The 18764-nt window shown below is 48.8% G+C and overlaps 1 protein-coding gene across 15 annotated transcripts in view; it reads left to right on the top strand.

Annotated features, from left to right (window-relative positions):
• The window catches only part of ANK1 (ankyrin 1), a 622216-nt gene that overhangs the window by 86331 nt on the left and 517121 nt on the right, over nucleotides 1-18764 (top strand). For 2 of the 15 annotated variants that reach the window (XM_008523148.2, XM_008523150.2), the window contains exon 1: nucleotides 17058-17551. The exons of the other annotated variants lie outside the window; for them this stretch is intronic. In XM_008523148.2, coding sequence (XP_008521370.2) covers nucleotides 17513-17551 — 39 coding nt within the window. In that variant the 5' untranslated portion in view covers nucleotides 17058-17512. Of the gene's footprint in view, nucleotides 1-17057; nucleotides 17552-18764 lie in introns of those variants that run through there. 15 annotated transcript variants of the gene reach the window in all.

The following is an 18764-nucleotide window of genomic DNA, read 5'->3' on the forward strand; positions in this document are numbered from 1 at the left end:
CCAAGCTGATAAGTAGTCACTGAGCACCTGAGAAGGGCAAGGTCTGGTGGTGCTGCAGATATGAAGCAGCCTGGGGTGGCTGCTCTTAAAGAACTCACAGCCTGGAAGGGGAGATGAGGCACATACATAAACTGCTATAATCCCAAAGAAGAAAGGAATCTGCTGCAAGGGATAAAAGGCTTTGGAAATTCAGAAGAGAGAGAGACTATTGCAAGCAGAAGAAATCAAGGGAAGTTCCAGGGAGACAGTACCTCCAAGTTGGCTGTAAAGGACAGATCTGATGTAGGCAGTCGAGAACAGAGTGGGGAACACGGAAGGGCACCCCAGGGGGAGACGACAGCATGAAGAAAGACCCTGACTGATGGGTGCCTTTCCAGACTGGTTCAAGGCAGGAGAATAAGACAGGTCTGAGATCAGACAGGAAATTCAGCTGGAAAGTGGACCAGGAGGGGCCCGGGAATGACCTGCCAGGGCATTCAAAGGACCTGGACAGCAGTGAGGAACGATGGAGGGGTTAGAGCTGGGGAATAGCAGGGTCCTGGCTGTGGTTCAGGAAGATGACTCTTCCACCACTGGGTAAAGTTCATGGGAGGGAGCTTGGAGGCAGGGGAAATTCGGAGGTGGCTGCTGAGTGGGTCAAGTGAGGAGCAATGAAGACCTGATCTAAGGTGTTAGCATTAAAATGGAGAGCAGTGGGTGAATGCGAGCCATCAAACTGAGAAGAGGGAGCTGTCACTAACACTTCCTGAGCCAGGCCCTGTTCTGAGAATCAGAAATGAGTAGTTACTCATTTAATCCCTATCATGGCCCTATGAGGTCATTGCATGTTAAGATAAGGAAACTGAGGCACAGAGAGATTAATGTGCTCACAGCTACATAGCCAGTATGCAATGGAACTAGAATATGAAGCCGAGAAAGTGGGCCCCTGGAACCTGGCTTCTGAGCCAGTACCTTATTCTGCTTTCATATGAGGGGCAGAAACAGGAGACTCAGGAAGAAAAGCAGGGGCTGGCAGGGTTGGCATCACTCCTCCCAGGTCATGTGGTGGCATTTCACATGGAAGTCCCTGGAGTCCACTGGCCAAATGCTTGATTCCAGGGCTGCAAGTATTTGGCCCTGTGGCAGGACTGCCGCAGGCCCACCTTTTGGACCCTTCCTATCAACCCCCGCCCATTCCTTCAACAAAGCCTCCCTGGACCCACTGTGTGCAGGGCTGTCCCCTGGACTCTCAAAGCCAAAAGCAAACCACCTCAATAAGCGTGTGCACATCGAACTCAACAAACAGACGCAGCACATTTGCAACAATCCCCAGGAGCTCTCTCTAAGTGTCTAGCTCCCAAGTGCATGGCAAAATTATGATACATAAAAACTTTCGTGGACAGCAAAAAAAAAAAAAATGCTTTGAATAGATTCGGATATACTGTACATACTAAAAGTATCTAAAAAGGTTTCCAATTTTTCCCTTGCCCTTCGTATTTTCAGTGAATTTAATGACAAACGTCAGTCAGCTAAAAAAATATCTGTGTGGTGGTGGTGGCATTGAATTGTATTCCAGGGCTTACTGCAGAGACGAAATGTGGTATACCAAAGTTCACATGAACAAAACAGGAAAGTTATGGAACTTATTAATAATATCCCAAAGGATATTTGCTTTAAGAAGGAATTCACTAAATACAGTTAGCTATTGCATTAAAGTTTTTTGTTTTCATATTATCAGTTCCTGGGGGCCACGGAGGCCGGAGAGGGGTGGTTAGGGTGAAAGAGAGCAGGGCAGAGAACTACAATGAAGTGTTATAAGGCTTAGCTAGCTGGAGATCAGTCAGAGGGAAAATGACCAACCTATCAGGAAATGTGTTATGTGGAGGAAAATAAAGAATTTTAGAATCAAATACCATTGGGGCACGTTGGCTTAAACACCGCTGATCAAGTTTTCCTCAAGATTGCCATGAGCTGTAATGTGCTCCCTTGTTTTGTGAATCTCTAAGGATAAAGTCTGCATTTCCCATGTTTACTAGCCCAGTGCACCCTTGGCGTGGAGTGGGTGACATAGCACAGGACTGGTGTTCCTGGGAACACGCTTTGGGAAATGTGGTATCAGGTTGCATTGAGAGGGTGGTGTTCAGATTTTCATTTTAGGAGAGACCTTGACAACTGGAGCATATATGTAGGCAGGAAACCACCAAGGAAAGAGATATGGAAGTGTGGCTGGGAGAGAGATCCAAGGAGCAAGGGAGAGAAAAGACTAGAGAGTCTGAAGGAAAGTCTCTAATTGTCACCAGGGTGCCACTGGTGAGAGAAGTTTCACACCATGGTGTTCCCAAGGTCAGGACAAAGTAAAGGGTGGGTAGAAGTCACAGGAAAGCAGATCCCAATTTTGTATGAGAAAGAACTTTCCAACAATTAGGATTCTCCAAAGAGGAAAATATCTGATCAAGAATAGTCCTGTCAGGAACTTCCAAGGAAGGACAGTTGTGTGGACCAGGAGTAGGACTTCGATGACCTTGGCACTGACAACCTTGAATGATGTGATTATAAGATAGAAAACACAAAGAGGAGATGGAGTTTGGTTAACGAAACCCCATGTGCTGCATTCACTTGAGTGCGGTTACTTTGTTAAGGGTTGACTAATCTAAACTCTGGGTTAATTTCTTTCTCCTGGGTCTGTGGGGCCTCGAGAGTTTGCATGGTTGCCTTAACAGCTCTCTGTGGAAATGAGAAGATCATTCAATCAGGGGAAATGGATTTGGGATGAGCAAAGGAGCTCTTTCCGGTGTGGATATTTTCGGAATGCCTATACCATTTAGTATATGCAGGAGTTAGAAATCTTGGGACTTTCTGATCAGCTGGTGTCTAATGATCAAGTCAACAAAATACTTGAAATTTTATAAGCTGAAAAGGATGGAATTCTTTCGTCTAATTTGGGATCCAGATTTATATCTTGTTTACTTAGATTTGCATAAGTGATTAGAAAGGCCCTCATTCCAAAGGTGTAAGATGAAATAAAAATTAATTTACGCAATGTACTATATTTTGATTCAAGTAAAATGCTTAGAGTTTGATTCACCAAGAATCCAAGACCACCTGAGGTGGTTCTCCACCGGCACACCTCTCCCTCATGGTGATAGGAAATATTTGGGGGTCAGAGAGGGCCTTAAAGATATTTAGGGTCACGTCCCAGGATGCAGCGCTGACTCCCTCAGTATGATGTTCCCACTGGGAAATAAGATCTCATTTTGTGGAGGTGGAAACTGGCGAGCAGAATGGTTAGGTGACTTGCTTGCAGTCACTCACTCCACTTGTTAGTGGCAAACAGATACAGGGACAAACATGGAGGGGTGACATTAGGAGGCCTGAGAATAGCAGCTTCACTCTCCTGGTTTGAAATACCCACCAAAGAAACACCAGGCATAGATTCACCCGACACAGGTGGGCTTTCCTACCACATACCCAATTTCTTTTTGGCCCGGAGAGTTTGCATGTTTGGTTTAACAGCTCCCTGGGAAATAATCCTTCTTCCATGGGGCAGTCCCATAGCAGGGGTAGACTTTCTCAGAACTGGAGTGGGCTGGGGAACAACTTACGATCTGGTATAAGAGGGCATGACAGACAGGTCCCATTGCTGAAGGGCTCTGGGGCCCTTCGCTAGTCCCCGGTGGGAAGAGGCTATTGTAGGTCATATGAACAGGCTCCTCTCTCTAAACTAAGGACTCACCAAGTAGTGACTGAGCTCCTGTTTTGTACCTAGCCATTTAAAATCCCAATGACTTAAATCCTTGGGTTTACTTAGCTCTGATCCCAATTTGGCCAGAGTTCTTTCTGGCTGCTTTGTCCTTCAGCTTAGTTTAGATGGGGCCAGCCACCAGGCCCCAGCCGGCTGCCTCATGCAATTGAGTTGCAAACAGCCGTGGATCCCTCAGCCCCCACTCGATTTGCTCCTTTGCCCCCAGCACTTGTTCTCTCCCTAGTCCTGGACTCTGGGATTGGACCTGCAGTTGATGTCTGCCCCCAGCCCCTCTTCGCCTTGGAGACCTTGTGCCCTCGCCTCCCTGCCCTCGCTTTCTGTACTTGGTTGGTTCTTGCTCTCTGTGTCCTGAGCACATTTCTTCCCAGTAAGGGCAGGGAGAAGGGGCCATCACTCCGGGGGTGAGGTTGTGGAATATGCTGGACTAGAAGACAGAAGACTTAGTTTCTGGTCCTACCTCTGCCATGACCTGTAACCTTGAGCCAGTCACTTCATCTTTCCAGACCCAGATGAGGGGTTGTTCCCAGGTCCCGAAATCAGTGCCTCTCGAGCTGCAGTCAGAGCCTGTCCAACACTTCCTCTCTCATTGGGGTTGGTGATCATTGCAGCCTATCCCTCTGCAGAAGACAACGGCAATGTGGGAGGTGGAAATAGAAGGGGGTGGGGGAGGCAGGAAGTGTGGTGAGATCAGAGCCCGAGCACCCAAGGCTCAGAGAGCCTGGAAAGGTGGGTCCTGCTGAGTCCCTTCCACCTATAACCCCTGGGGTGCAGTTCCCAAGCTGAGGGCACTCAGCACAACTGCTGGGCGGGGGGATGGTTCCTGTGCTATCCTGCCAAAAAGGCGTCTCTGGGATGGCACAGCATGTTGTCCCTCCAGTTAGGGCAGGACCCCTAGGTCCTGGCTGAGGGGCTTGTGGATGGCCCAAAGCTTGCTGATTGTCCAGGAAATGCAGAGGGCACAGGCAGGTTGAGGTGGTCGAGGAGATTTGGGCCAAGAAAACCTCCGACTGGTTTTCATCTCCTCTCTCGAGCTTTCCAAATGGAGTCCCCAGTTAAAACAGAAAGGGCTGGCTTTCTTCCCAGAGAGGGATACTTTGCACCAGTGTAGAAGAACAGGGCAGAGATGTTTCTCTTTAGTATTTCTAGTTAGGGATTTGACCAATGTTCTAGTGAGGCACGGTTATAAGTTAAATGCCAAAACCACTCGATGTGTGTGTATGCGGTATGTTCTCTCCTCACCCTCAGCGGCCTGGACTCTCTGTAAGTAATCCGTCTAGTCAACTCTAATACGTCTGACTACAGAAGACAGGGGGTCCAGCAGCCCTCTGCCCTCCTCACCGTCCTCCCCTCACCCGGCCCCAGCCCCCAGGAGCCTAACACCCTCCGACTCACTGTCTCAATGTCTGAAGTTGCCCGGACAGTGATGATACACACACATGTGCGTGCACACACAGGCATGCGTGCATACACATACACACGTGTGTACACACACACATTCCCTCAAAGTGGCCTGGACACGTACTGGAGCTACCCAGGCCTCGGACTCCAGGAAAACCGTTACCTCTGGGCCCGAAAGCATCGAGCCACTTGGGTGGGAAGAATCTAGTGCAAGAGAAGAGTCTGCTCCGCTCCCCTCCCCCTGGGCGGGGTGTGGGAGGAAGTCTCATCCAGGGAGGAGAGGAGGTAAGTGCAAGGCTACAATAATGAGTCACTCAGGTTAACTGAACAAACTCCTACAGGGCATTTGAAAAATGCTAGTGCCATATATGAATTCAACCAGAGGCCAGGAAGAAATTGAAAGATAGTAGTGAAAAATCGAGAACGTGTGAGCGTGGCCTCCTGTCGGGTCTGGTTAGCTGGCAGCATGCCAGGGAGTCCCGGGGGGACCCGAGAGGCCTATTTCAGCTGTTTGTGACTTCGGCTTCCCTGGTTGGCCTGAGTACAGGGCAGGCACTTAGCAGATGCGAAGTAGTAATTAGAGTAAGTGGCCTGGACCAGCACTGCTGTGGAGCACACCGCGCTGCCCTGCGAGAACAGAGGACTTCCCGGGCTTCCTCTCATCTCTTTCCCGGGCAGGCCTGACGTCTCTTATATTTATTGCTTCCTCAGAGTCCCAGGCTTTCTATCCTTCCACAGCCTCAGCCTCCACTAGCGCAGAATGCTTACAACAGCAGGCTCGGCTCCAGATTGAGTTCAAATCCTGACTCTACCACTTATATGTTATGTGACCTTGGGCAAGTTTCTTAACCTCTCTGTGCCTCTGTTTTCCAGCCTTAAAATAAGGACAATCAGAGCACCTACCTTCTAAAGTTGCTGTGAGGATTAAATGAGCTAACACTTGTAAAATGCTTGGAACAATGCCTAGCACATAGTAAGCCCCCCCAAAATGTTACCTATTCTTGTTTCTTTTAGTTCCTCCACCAATGCTTCTAACCTCTAGTCCCACGGCATCAGAAGATGCGTTGATTCTGCAGGTGTAGAGCAGGGCATTGCAGACCCAGCAAGAGGTGTATGTGGGTGATGGGAGAGGGGTGGTGGAGGGCGCTGGAGTGTTCCTTGACTGCGTCAAGTTCGCCTCTCACAACCTGTGCGATTCCAGATACCACCAGGTCCATTCCTTCCCGCCTTCAGGCCTCTGCTCCAGCGTCAGCTCCTCAGTGAGGCCTCCTGTACATAACCCTGCGTCTCGCATCACTCTCTGGCCCTTTTCCTGCTTGATTTTTCTTTATGGCACTTGCCACTTCCCTGTGGAATAGATATCTTATTGCCCATCTCTCCACGTCCCCTCTCTCCCATTGTCTGTCTGTTCAGTGGTGGATCCTGGCACCAACATGCACACAAATATTTTTTGAACAAATGAATGAATCTAACAACCATCACGTCATTTTTCTCTTTGCATAAAATCTTTGTGAGGGATGGAAACTCCCTTCAACCTCGTGGCAGGAGTCGTTTAAAACTTTCAAAGCTGTGCTATCGTTAGGAATGAGTTATTCTTTTACACAATGTTTGCACAATTTCCTAGAGTACGCATATTTGTTTTGTTGCCTAACGTATATGTTTTTAATTTTCACGTGTTTGTTTCTGGATCCACATGTTCTGTTGGAAGCACATGTCCTCTTTATTGCCTAGAACCAAGCACCTGGGACACGGGGGCACCAAAAGAGGTTGGTGGTGTTGAAATTGATCCCCATGACTTTCTAGAAACTGGCATTCCTTAAGGTTTGGTTCCAATCTCACTGCTCGATGAATGATTGCCCTGAGTGCTGTATCCCCCTCACACCTCAACCCTTCCTTTGAACTCCTGGCACTTCTGGTTGGAACCTCTCACTTGGTTTTCATCATACGCTGCCATGGGCCATCTCTTCAGCTCTTGTCTGACTGACTCTAGCCCTTGTACTGTTCTATTTATTTCCCACGGAGCTATATCTTTCACCTTTACTAGTTTGCAATCTTGCCCTGGGTAGGACCATAGAATATACTTATTTGTGTCTGCCATTGAGTTTTTAGATTGTACATGACAATGCAACAGTTCACATTTGAATGGAAGAATAAATGAATGAGGAGAAGCAGACCTATGAGTACCACCAAGCCTTGTATTGATAATGTAGCTCTCTTACCCTCACCCCAAAAGCACTTGAGGGACTGAAGGCTGATGTAGATACTGGCAGTGATGTTCCTTTGGAAACATTTGTTGATTGCCATCTTTGTATCTTGTTTCTGAAATCCTGGAAATGTTTCTCTCTGGAGGCTATGAACCAGCTCAGTCATTACAGAAACGATAATGACTTTTCTAGCGATCCTTGATTCACTGCCCATTTCTCTCATTCTTTCTCTATACGAAGCACTCCTTTATTTAAGAGTTCAAGGTCGGGGTGCTGAGAAAGGTCATTTTGAAAAGTAGCTCATGGAAGTGGATTTCAAGGTTGATTTTAGAGTAGAAACAAGGTCCTTACTTGATAAAGTCATAAAATTTTAGAGATGCAGGGAACATCAATACTTCAATAATGTTTTATTTCTTTAAAAAGATATGAAGCCAAGATTTTAAAAAGAGACCATTTGGCCATGCTTCATCATTGTGCAGATTAGAAACATCCAAACGAGTAACATACCTTAGGATTCACCCACGGGAGGTGGGGATTTTTCCAGATAAGCAGGACGGAGAGAAATCCAGATGTGGCCGATCATTTATAGCTTATTTCCTCACCTTTTTTATTTAAGTAATTAAAAAAGGGGCGATAGGGGGCCAGCCCCATGGCCGAGTGGTTAAGTTCACGTGCTCTGCTTTGGCAGCCCAGGGTTTTGCCAGTTCGGATCCTGGGCGCTGACCCGGCACCACTCATCAAGCCACGCTGAGGCGGCGTCCCACATGCCACAACTAGAAGGACCCACAACTAAAATATACAACTAGGTACCGGGGGGCTTTGGGGAGAAAAAGGAAAAATAAAATCTTTAAAAAAAAAAAAAGATACATCTTTAAAAAAAAAAGAGGGGGGTGATACAACTACTGTATGAAAAGATATCTGAACGGGAAGCCAGCCAGAATTCACAAGAAGATTAAATAGAAAGATAATGGTCTCTATTCAATGATTAAGAATAGTACAGTGAGCCCCGTGTGAAAGATTATGTGTGGCACCTGCTCTTGTCGCCTTGGTAGCACAGAGAAAATAGGACCCGGAAGTGGAAGGCAGATGCCAGGGTGTTTTTCGATGGTAGCTGCTAAGTGCCCTGTTGAAAGGAGCTTAAGAGGATCTTGAAGGAAAGAGCCTGTCTTCCTGTTGTCAAGTCGTGAGGAATGACAAGATTCAGGAGATGGTGGGTAGGCCGAGTAGCAGTTTAACTGGGTTTAGTTGCTTTGAAATGAGTTGGCTCCAGGAAGAGAGAGAAAATGTCTTCAGTCAGCATTTGGCCAGCAGGGTCTGCTCCTGACTACTGGGGCCCAAAGAAGGGGAAAGAAGCTGGTTCCACAGCAGAGGGTCCCCAGGGCTCCACAGTCTTGTCATCCCTCCTCAGGGTTGAGGACCCAGGGCAGCTGGGAAGGCTCAGCACCTGCTTCCCGGAACTTCTTCCACCTGGTCCAGAGGAGGTGTTACTGTTATAATTCTAGAAAATTCCACTGGAGTAAACTGGGATTAAAATCAACCTTATTGTTTCCAGACTCTCCATTTCTCCAAGCCCCTCAGAAAGGACAATCTCAGCTCAGCCATCCTCATTGAACCTTTATAGGATTTTGTTCATATAAAAAGGGCCCTAACATTTCTGTGTTGGGGTCTTTTCTGACTAAAGAGAATGGCCAAATTAATAAAGGGGCCCTGATTGCACTCAAACTTCCAAGGTCGAGAAATTCTTCCTGGAAAATATTGAATTTCACTTCTCTCACCTACCCTAAAAATACCTTAGGCTCATATAATCAAGCAAAAACCAGAGCCACTCCCTTCTCTCTGCTTCAGATAACACCCAAAGCATCGTACTACTCTTGGGGACTTTGGGCAAATTACTGAATGTTCTTGTGCCTTGGCTTTGTCCTCTGTAAAATGGAGATAAGACTAGTAGCTACCTCAAAGGGTGGTTGTGAGGATTCAATATGTCAATACCTGGTTCATAAATTTTAGCCAATGATATTTTCAGGTCCTTTCCCCTTCCTGCTCTTTCATCTGTATCTCATTGTCAGGACAGTGACATATTATGGGCCAGAGAGCATGGAAGGAGGCACACAACATGATCTTCCCAGGCCCCAGCTCCCACTGGATGTCCCCAGGCCATCTCCCTCAAGCTGGGAAAGCCTTGCTCCAGAGGCTGGACAACTTTAGGGGGAGACAGGCCCCTCTGGAATTCTTCGGGTAGGTCTCTATGTGGCTGGCGATGAGCCATCCTGGCTCTGTCCCTTCAGGGAGAATTGTCCAAATGAAGGAAAGGCCTGAGCAGATCCATTGGTCAACCATGCAGGGCTGTCTGAACTGACACTTGAGCATCCTTTAGAAATTCTGGAACCATGGAGTTCACTACCAATACTCAAGTCCATTTGGCAATTTGAAAGAAAGAAAAAAACGTTTTCCATATTAGCATGTCCAAGTGAGAAGTGAGTTTGATTTTGCACTTTCTCCAGTGTCTACATACTGCTCTTCTTCCTATAGCAGCAGGCTGCAAAGGAAAGTTTCCATGATGTGTGGAAGCACTGGGCATAGTTGAGTAAGTGGGACCATTCTGGCAGTGCATCTCACACATGTTTTCCAAAACGTGTGATTTCCGCCTTGAGTCTGGCCTCTGCAATCAGCAGTCAGGTAGTGTGTTCTGAAGTGTCAGTTCTGAATGTAGCCCGTGCATCCCACAGTGGGGAAAATGAAGCATGACGATGTGACACAGGCCAGTGCCCTCTGTGATGGGGGAGGCGTTGAGAATTATATTTATGCACCTCATGGCCTCTCAACATCTTCTCACCCTCAGTAGAGAGATGTGAACTCTTGAAGAGCTGTCTGCCTCATTGCCTTGGTGGTGAGGAAGCGGGGAAGCGGTGTTGGGCCTGGACTGACAATTTAGTGCTAATGGAGAGTAGGGGGGGAAAGGCTGGGAGGTGCCGGCTGGGGTGCGGGATCCCTCCTGCAGCTCAGCCCAGGGCTTTGGGGTGGGCAGCACCTATAACTTCTCCCCCTGAGAAGCCACGGTGATTCCAAAACCGTTTCCACGAGGACTATAACAGCTTGTGGGAAATGAACAATTGGGTCAACCAGTCCCAAATATCTGATTTTTTTTCAGTGGTGTGACTCATTTTAAAACCTGAATTGATTGGATTTCTTCAGATTCCAATTCAGCTGACATTTATCAAGCCTCTGGTGTGTGGCCAGTACTTATGCCAACACTCACATATGTTGTTTTGACCCTGCCGGGTGGAAGGTCCCATTTGGTTGACTTGGGGAACAGACTCCTGTTCAACTCAAGAGAAGTATTGAGCGCTTCCTCTGTGCTGGGCATCAAGATTCCGAGATAAATGCCCGGGAGAGGATACCTCGTCTTGTCCTGACTTCCCTGCCCGGGTCGTGCTGGGAGGTCCCAGAACGGCTCAGCTTGTTCTCAAGGCATTCGGTTCTGCAGGAATCCCAGTTCTATTTCTTATCCAAAAAGAGAAATGGATATTGAAGCTAAAATTTGTTGTTGTACATAAAACATTCTGTTCTCTTCATCTGTTTATTTGATGAGAAACAGTGACATTTGGACGCCTGTTGCTTCTCACTATTGGGAAAATAATCCTGTTCCCTGCCGACTTGCCACTCAAATCCACTCCTCACCTTTCTCTCCAGCACAGGGACGGGATGTCTGGGGTGCTGGGCACAGAGACTACTGGGGAGCTCAGGCTTTGCTTGGCTCTTCCCATTGGCAAACTCTTGACTGTGGGCTCTGCAGTGATGGGGGGGTGTGGGGTGCGGGTTCCAGAGCATATCATTTGAAAATTGGAAGAGAGGGAGATGACAGATATATAAAAAAGCACATTGATTTTTCATACTGGGAGTGGGGATATAAAAAAAATTCTCGATACTGAAAATGGATCTGGAGGGCAAAGCTCTTTTCCAACTCAAGGGCTGGTGAGGTGTCAAATTCCACGGAGGTCTCATCAAAGAGTGGGCCTGCCACTAAAGAGGCCCCTTTGGAAGGACAGCCAATATGGTCCCATGAATGAGGGGAAGCCCCGCGTGTTTGTGAAGAGAAAATCCTAGATTCACCTCGCTCTCTCCCACCTCCCCACTGTGATCCCCGGGTTGATGTTGGCCCTCTCCAGAATCCATGTAGCACCTTTCTCACGGGTTTAAAAATAGACTCCAGGCCTGCCAACCCTCTTAAAAGGAACATAATAGAGATCAGTGCCAGCCCTGTGGGACCTGATACCCGGCTCTGATCACCTCCCTAAATAGACCCCACACTTGGGATCCCTTGCTTCAGAGAGGCGGGGCGCCCAGGGCTACCTAACTGGCCACTGGGAGCTCACCACACTAACTTAAACAGAAAAACAACCAAAACTCTTTCATCCTCTTCCTTTCTTCTCTCACCACTAAAAAGGTTAAGAAGAAATTACAAGGTCTGCAGGGAGTCAGACTGGATTTCTTAGCCCATTCAACATAACAGCTTTAGTGTATATTCTGTAGAGTTCCTTCCTGATTAATTGGGGAGGGGGCTAGCGCAGGAGGATGCAACGGTGTCTATATGAGGAATGGCATTTTCCCAGCAGCGAAGCTCCTGATGTATCCCCGGGGTGGTTGATGGCTGGCTCCTGGTGGCAAGGCGATAAACCAGCCTGTCTTTCTCAGTAAAGGGTGGAGTTCCTAGTACCCGCCCTTATCGGCCATGCTCAGACACAAGGAACAGAGAAACTCCCAGGTGGGTGAGGGGCAGAGCAGATAGAAGAACCGTCAAGAGCAAAGCTGTGCTTGTCAGCAGGCCACAACGCAGCCAGGGGCAGGAATGCTGCAAGAGGAGCTGTCAGACACAGGCTCCGAGCAGAGCTTCAGCTGTAGACGCAACTTGAGAATTGTTTCTTCACTGCAGAGAAAATGGAAATGGAGAAGGTGCATTCTAAGCCCAAGGGCTCTAGCTGCTACAGCAGAGCACTGGGGATTCTTGGATCCTGCTCTCGGCCGTGGATGTTTGACCTTGCATAAGCAGTCGCCCCTAATTTTCCAATGTAGAAGCAAGATCAGTAACACCCCATCCCTCTCGGGGGGAAGTTAACATTTGACAAAAGCTTTAGTTGAGAAGAAGGAAGGGAGGGAAAGAGGAAGAAAGAGTATCATCTGTCGTTTATTGAGTACCTACTATGTGCCTGAAGTATGCAAGCATTTTTACATTATTCTCACAATACCTGGAGAGGTGGGTCAAGTTATTTTCATTTTACTGATGCGGAAACCAACGCTCAAAAAGTTATTTCCCTTATCAAAAGTTACACAGCTCCATGTAATGGACTTCTAACTTTGAGGATTTTAAGGCTTCCCAGAAAAACAATTAGTGCTATTGGTATTAGGTTAGTTGCGAGTCTGAGTTGATTGCAGAGGAGGATTACAACAGGAGGAGCCGGAGCGGCCGTCTGTCGCCCAGTTATCTGCAATGGGCGAGTTGTGGTCGTTGCCCAGGCATGAGGGGCCAGGAGGCTCTTCTCTGGAATCCCGGGTCTGCCTTCCATCTCAGCCCTGATGTTCCTTTAGAGAGCAGCCAGCTGTGTCCAGGCTGGCTGCCATCTGAAGCTGCCTGCTCCTCTTCCCCTAAAGCATTCTGGGGGCAGAGTCATCTGAGAATCCCACTCACCTGGGATTCTTTGCTTCAGGCTTTTGAGCAAAAAGAAGTGTCCTCCCAGTTTCTGGAAGAGCTAGAGATTTCCACACACTCCATCTTGGGGGCCCATAAACTGCCCCAGGCTCCCGCTCTATCCAGGGGTTTACATGTGTCCTGGTGAGTTGCCTCCCTTTCTTCTTGCCGCTGTTGGAGATCAGAATTGGCCCCCCCAAAATGTGGCTCTTTAGCTTGATTATTTTTAAGAACTCTGAAAGAAACCTTGACCTCCTCGACAACTGCCTAAAAGAATGTAAAATAGAAGGGCCTTCCCAGGAAGGAGCTAATACCTAGGATCACTGCAACGTCATGTAAAACGCATCTCTCAGGTCACGTTGTCTGTTGTTGGCCCATTTACATTTCCATCTCCGTGTAAACGGTCTTCTTCTCCCATGAAATCCCAAACGAGTACCCCCAACAGTCTCGGCTTTGTCTTTAGCTGAAGATGGTGTCTAAGATGAGAGCCTCCGCCATTTTGGTGAGTTGCTCAGTTTTCCTGAGTGTCTCGCATGTAGACATGTTATAAAGCTTTGTTTGATTTTCTCCTGTTATTCTGTCTCATGTCAATTCAATACGTAACCCGGCCAGAAGGACCCAGAGGGTAGAGGGAATGTCTTCCTCCCCTACACTGCACTGTCTCCTCCCGACAGAGCTTAACGAGGCCTAGAGGACAGACTCCACAGCAGAAGCCTCTAGCACTCGTTATGCCTGTCTGCTGAGGGAACTGCAGAGACAGTTGGTAAAATATTTAGTAAGATTGGAAAAAACCTGCAGATGCCATGAACCTGTGGCTAGAACAAGTGGCCTGGTGTCCTTCCCGAGAATGCCTAGTTTTTTCTTTAGCCCATCAGTTCCTTTCTGGTCCTTTGCTTTGGTTTTCCTGACTCTCACTAGCAGATCCCTGGGCACCTCAAACCTGCAGTAAAAAGTACAGCCTGAAGTATGAAAAAGATAGGAAACGGGCAAGGAGCAGGGTGACTGTTGTCTAAGGGAGTGGGGGTGATGGAGGGTTGAGGGGGGACTGCCAATTAATGGGGAAAAAAATAATGGCTTATTTTTCTGAATCCTTAAGAGCCCAAAGAGACCCTTACAAGTCATTTGTTTCTCCTGGGCTTCTATTTGCCTTATCAAATGGTGAGTTATCTTTCTGTTATCCTGAAGGATGCCCAGCAAAGATTCAGCCCTGTCTGCATGAGTTCTCTTAAGTCGCATCCCTTACAGCTGGAAAGTTCTTTCTGTAACCTAAACCTTCTCTACAGTAATTTAACACATGCCTAACAGTCTCCTTATGACTAGTAGACGTGGCGCGTACGTCATCCTCACGTGTAAGTCAGCCAGTGTTGATTTGGTACCACTGCCCAGCGCTGTGCTCGCCACACAGGGTTCCAAGCGGGAAAAGCCAGGGAGAGAGACTGGGAGTACAGAACACGCGAACTAGGCCGTCTCCGCCTGTGAGAAGCTTATCCCTGAGGCATGCCGACCGGGCGACCGCACCTGGGACAGGGCGCCAAATAGTGCGTCCCACTCGGGGTTCCAGGCTCTAGTGCTGGAGCTGTTTCCATCTGAATGGCTACATCCTCCAGCCTTCTCCTCTTGAGTTTCCAGCGTCTCAGCTCCTTTAACCTCAGCCCTTACTGAGCAACATATCTGTAGTTGTTTCTTGCTTCTCTTCTTGGGCCCTGCCTGACTCTGCGTATCTAAGTTGCAAAGCCTCAATCGTAATGAGGTCATGGCTACCATCAAGAATTCTAGGCAGTTTTGAGTACTCAAGTCCTCTGATAATACCTCAGCATCTTTCTCATTACTCTCACAGTACTATGGGTTGCATTTGGCTTCTGGTCTACTTGACTAGCTCATTTTTTTTCATTGTGATTCTGTATAACCCATAGCATTGTGTGGTATAAAGAACACTGGGCTTAGGAGTTATGATACCCTGGTACCAAAATTGGACTGGAAATTTTTTATTTAACTTCGAACATTTCACTTTATTCCAAGAACTCAGTTTATCTCACCTTTAAAGTAGATATTCTATATATAAAGAACCATCAAGACTCAATAATAAGAAAACAAACGACCCAATTTAAAAATGGGCAAAAGATTTGAATAGATACCTCACCAAAGAAGATATGTGGATGGCAAGTAAGCCCCTGAAAAGATGTTTAACATGATATTATTAGGGAAATGTTCATTGAAACCACAGTGAACTACTACCACACATCTACTAGAATGTCTAAATTAAGGCTGACCATACCAAGTGTTGGCAAGGATGTGGACCAACTGGAGAGATTACAAAGGGGCAGGAGGAAACTTTTGGAGGTGATTTTGGAGATTCATTATCTTGATTGTAGTGATGGTTTTATGGGGGTTTATATATATATATATAAACAAGCAATGTTTATATATATATATATATATATACACACACACATATATATAACATCATATATATATAAACTTATCAAATTGTACCTTTTAAATATCCAGTTTATAGTATATCAGTTCTACTTCAATGCAGCTGTTAAAAAATATTCTGTTTTTCAGTTCAGTGTGCAAGTCAATCAGTACCAGTGTTTTTGAAAGTATAATCCCTATTATTCATCTCCCATTTGAGTAGGGCATTTTCTCTCTCTAAATATTAATGTTGGAACAGTGCTTTAGAATCCCTTGAGATATTCCACTGGGCTATGATCAGGGCTGTTCCAGTAAACATAATTTATTAATTGACACTCTCTATGTAGAGGATTTTAGCAAACCTGAGGGGCAGTAAGAGGCATGGGGCAAGAGACACGTAGAGTGAGCAGTATTTTAAAAATGCGTGCATTGGACAGAGGGGCCACAGTGCCTTCTGCCCCATGGTGCAGTGTGTGGGCGTTTTCCAGCTGCCCACCTTTCAGAGGTTGCCTGTCCCGAAGTTTGTCCTCTGCTGATGTTGAGGGTCTCCGGCCTGGAGATGCTGTTGTCTTCAACTACCAGTTTTTTCACCCACACGGGAAGGAGTTAGTTGCATTATACACTTCAGATCACTCTTTTTTGGTGACATCCTGACATTCTCTCTTCATCTTTATTCATCCCACTTAATTGGGACTTTCCCCTAATTGTCAAATGGCTTTGACGAGCACCTGACTTGAAAAACACTCTGAGAGTTTTTCCTAACCTCGGGGCATGCTCCACATCCTCGCTTCCTGGCCCCGAGCATACTTTCATTAGGAATCTTGCCAGTGCTGTTAATGGAAGGGCTTTGGGTCAGTTGGACCCTCCGTTTATAGTGGTGACCTTGGTCCTGATTCTTAAGCTCTCTGGGCTCAGTTTGGGGTCTATACAACTGTAATAGCACTGTCTACCTTGGGGGGGGGGGGCGGGCAGTGAGGATTAAATGAGGTAATGTAGTATGTCCATCATCTGAGAGGTACTCAATGCATTAATTCCTCACCAACACACAGCTCTGCTATACCCATGAGTCAGGGCAGGAGGGGCAGGAAAAGAGCATCTGGTGTTGTGTCTAGACTATTTGAAGAGAGCATGAAGCTGGGCTCATGATACAAAACATCCATGCTTTGAACAAGCAACATCACCAGGGGCCCAGTGACCTGGCATTGCTTTTGCTCACCATTTCTCATCACCGTGCTGAGTTTGCTCTTAACAATCCCTGGTGTTACCCCCAAGACTTGGCCAGCCCCCAACACGCTTTTGACATCTGCCCCTGAGATGACCTCACGAAAGGGTGAGGATGATCGCAGAGCAGAAACCTGGGAGCTTACTCCCACCGTGGGTGCGAATTCATTAACACCGTCAGACTGGAGGGATAAGGGAGTAACAAATCTGTGTGCTGCCTCACAGCTTCGTTTCCGTCGCGGCTCTCCAGCAGAAGCTGGAAGAGGCTGATGAGCTGGTATCTCAAGACACGATGGAAGAGCTCAAAACATGCAAATTCGTTGTGGGGCATAAATAGACTCTGCTGAGCTCACCCTGGCCGGCTCTGCAGGCTCCGGGGCCCATTCACTAGGGCAGTCGGGGTAGCTGGAGGCAGGGCGGGAGCGCCATGCAGCTTGGAGCTCCTCACCTCCATTGGACGTGTGTGCCTCCCTTCTGCAGCGGCAGGACGCTCGCTCCCCGCCCGGCCGGCCACACCTGCAGCTCGGGCTGCACCCCCGCCCACACCCTCCACGCGCCCCCTCCGCGGGGCTTGGCAGCAGTGCTTTCTCTCCGGAGATCGCCTTGCATTAACTTTCCCATCTGACACAATAATGGAGAGAAAATGAAGAGATCCCATTAGCGGCTGGCTGGCTGGCAGGCTGGCTGGAGGGCGGGCGAGCGCAGGGTCCGGGCGCCGGAGCCGAGCGCAGGGAGCCTGTATTTTTAGCCAGATGCCGTGTAACTCGCTGGCGCTCCCCGCGCCGCCGAGCGGATAACGGGGGAGGGGGAGAGGGAGCCGGGCTCGGATTTCAGCGCGGGCGCCCGACGATGGCAGCGAGACAGGGCAGGTCCGGTCCAGACCCTGCGGTGAGTGGACGACTGCTCGCGGCCGCTCGGCGGGGCGCTGGGCGCGCGCCGGGCCTCCGTGCGGGGTCGGGGCCGCGGCGCCCTGGCTGCGGGCTGCGGTGCCCGCGGGCTCGGCGGCGCCAACTTTCCCGGGCGGGTGCGGGGACACGCGCCCGCGGCCCTTCTGCTGCCTCACGCCGGGCGCCGAGGCTTCTAGCAGGATCCAGAGGAAAATTCCTTTGGCCTGGAGGCTGCCGGCGCGAAGGGGCTGGTGCCGGGAGGCGGCAGGCCAGTGGCCAGCGGGGAGGCGGCACACGCGGGAGCGCGGAGGTGCCCCGAGGGGAGCCGGGCGCGCGGGGCCCTGGCCGAGGCCGCGTCCCCCGCACCCCGGGAGGAGAGTCCCGCCGAGTGGATTCGGCTGTGGGGGGCGCCCGGCTGCCTCTCGCGGGGATACCGCCTTGGCCTTGGCCAGTGAAGGGGCAGCCTCGCTTGATCCCTAAACCTCAGAGAGACGAGCGCGCGGAGGTCCATAGGTAGCTGGAAATGAATGGAAAGAGGGGAGGGTAGACCAGCTGTGAGCCAGGAAGCCTGTGCTTTCCCTGGACTTTATCATCCTCACAGCCCCGCAGTGAGCTGTGTATTATCCCCATTTTAACAATGGGGAAGTTGAGGTTTGGGAACAAGTAGGAGGCACAGCATCAAGTGGCAGAGCAGGGCTTCACTCCAGGTCTTCCCAACGTCAGGGTCCACTCTCGCTTCACACATCGCTGCATCGCGCAGCCTCTAAGGCTGTTGCAGGAAGAGCGCAAGGAACAGAGTTTTTCCCAAGGCCGCTCGGTTGTGTTGGGAGATTATAAGGGGACCCAGGACTCCTGCTCACACATCGTTTCCTCATCCTTGTTTAATTTGTTCATTTTATCTTTGCCAATGGTAATCCGATTGTGGCGCCTGGAGACAGCTTGTAAAGCTTTAATAGCACAACTTTCCGGGAAGAAAAATGAAAGAAACTAAGTGGAAACACACAGTGTGGCCCAGGGTTCACTTCCGTGTCCCTGTGGTCAATGGGATAAAGGCAGGGGCCACAGCGGTGTGTGTGCTGGCTGGAGCTGATGTTCTTTCTGTGGGCCTCCCGGGGGGCTGGAGGAATACCCAGGTGCTGAGTTTGAAGGAACTCTGGATGTGGAGGGCAGCCCCTAGACAAGCAGACAGCTCCACATCCAGAAGGCGCCTGCTG

The sequence above is a fragment of the Equus przewalskii genome, chromosome 28 (genome assembly GCF_037783145.1).
Source record: "Equus przewalskii isolate Varuska chromosome 28, EquPr2, whole genome shotgun sequence".
Classification (NCBI taxonomy): domain Eukaryota; kingdom Metazoa; phylum Chordata; class Mammalia; order Perissodactyla; family Equidae; genus Equus; species Equus przewalskii.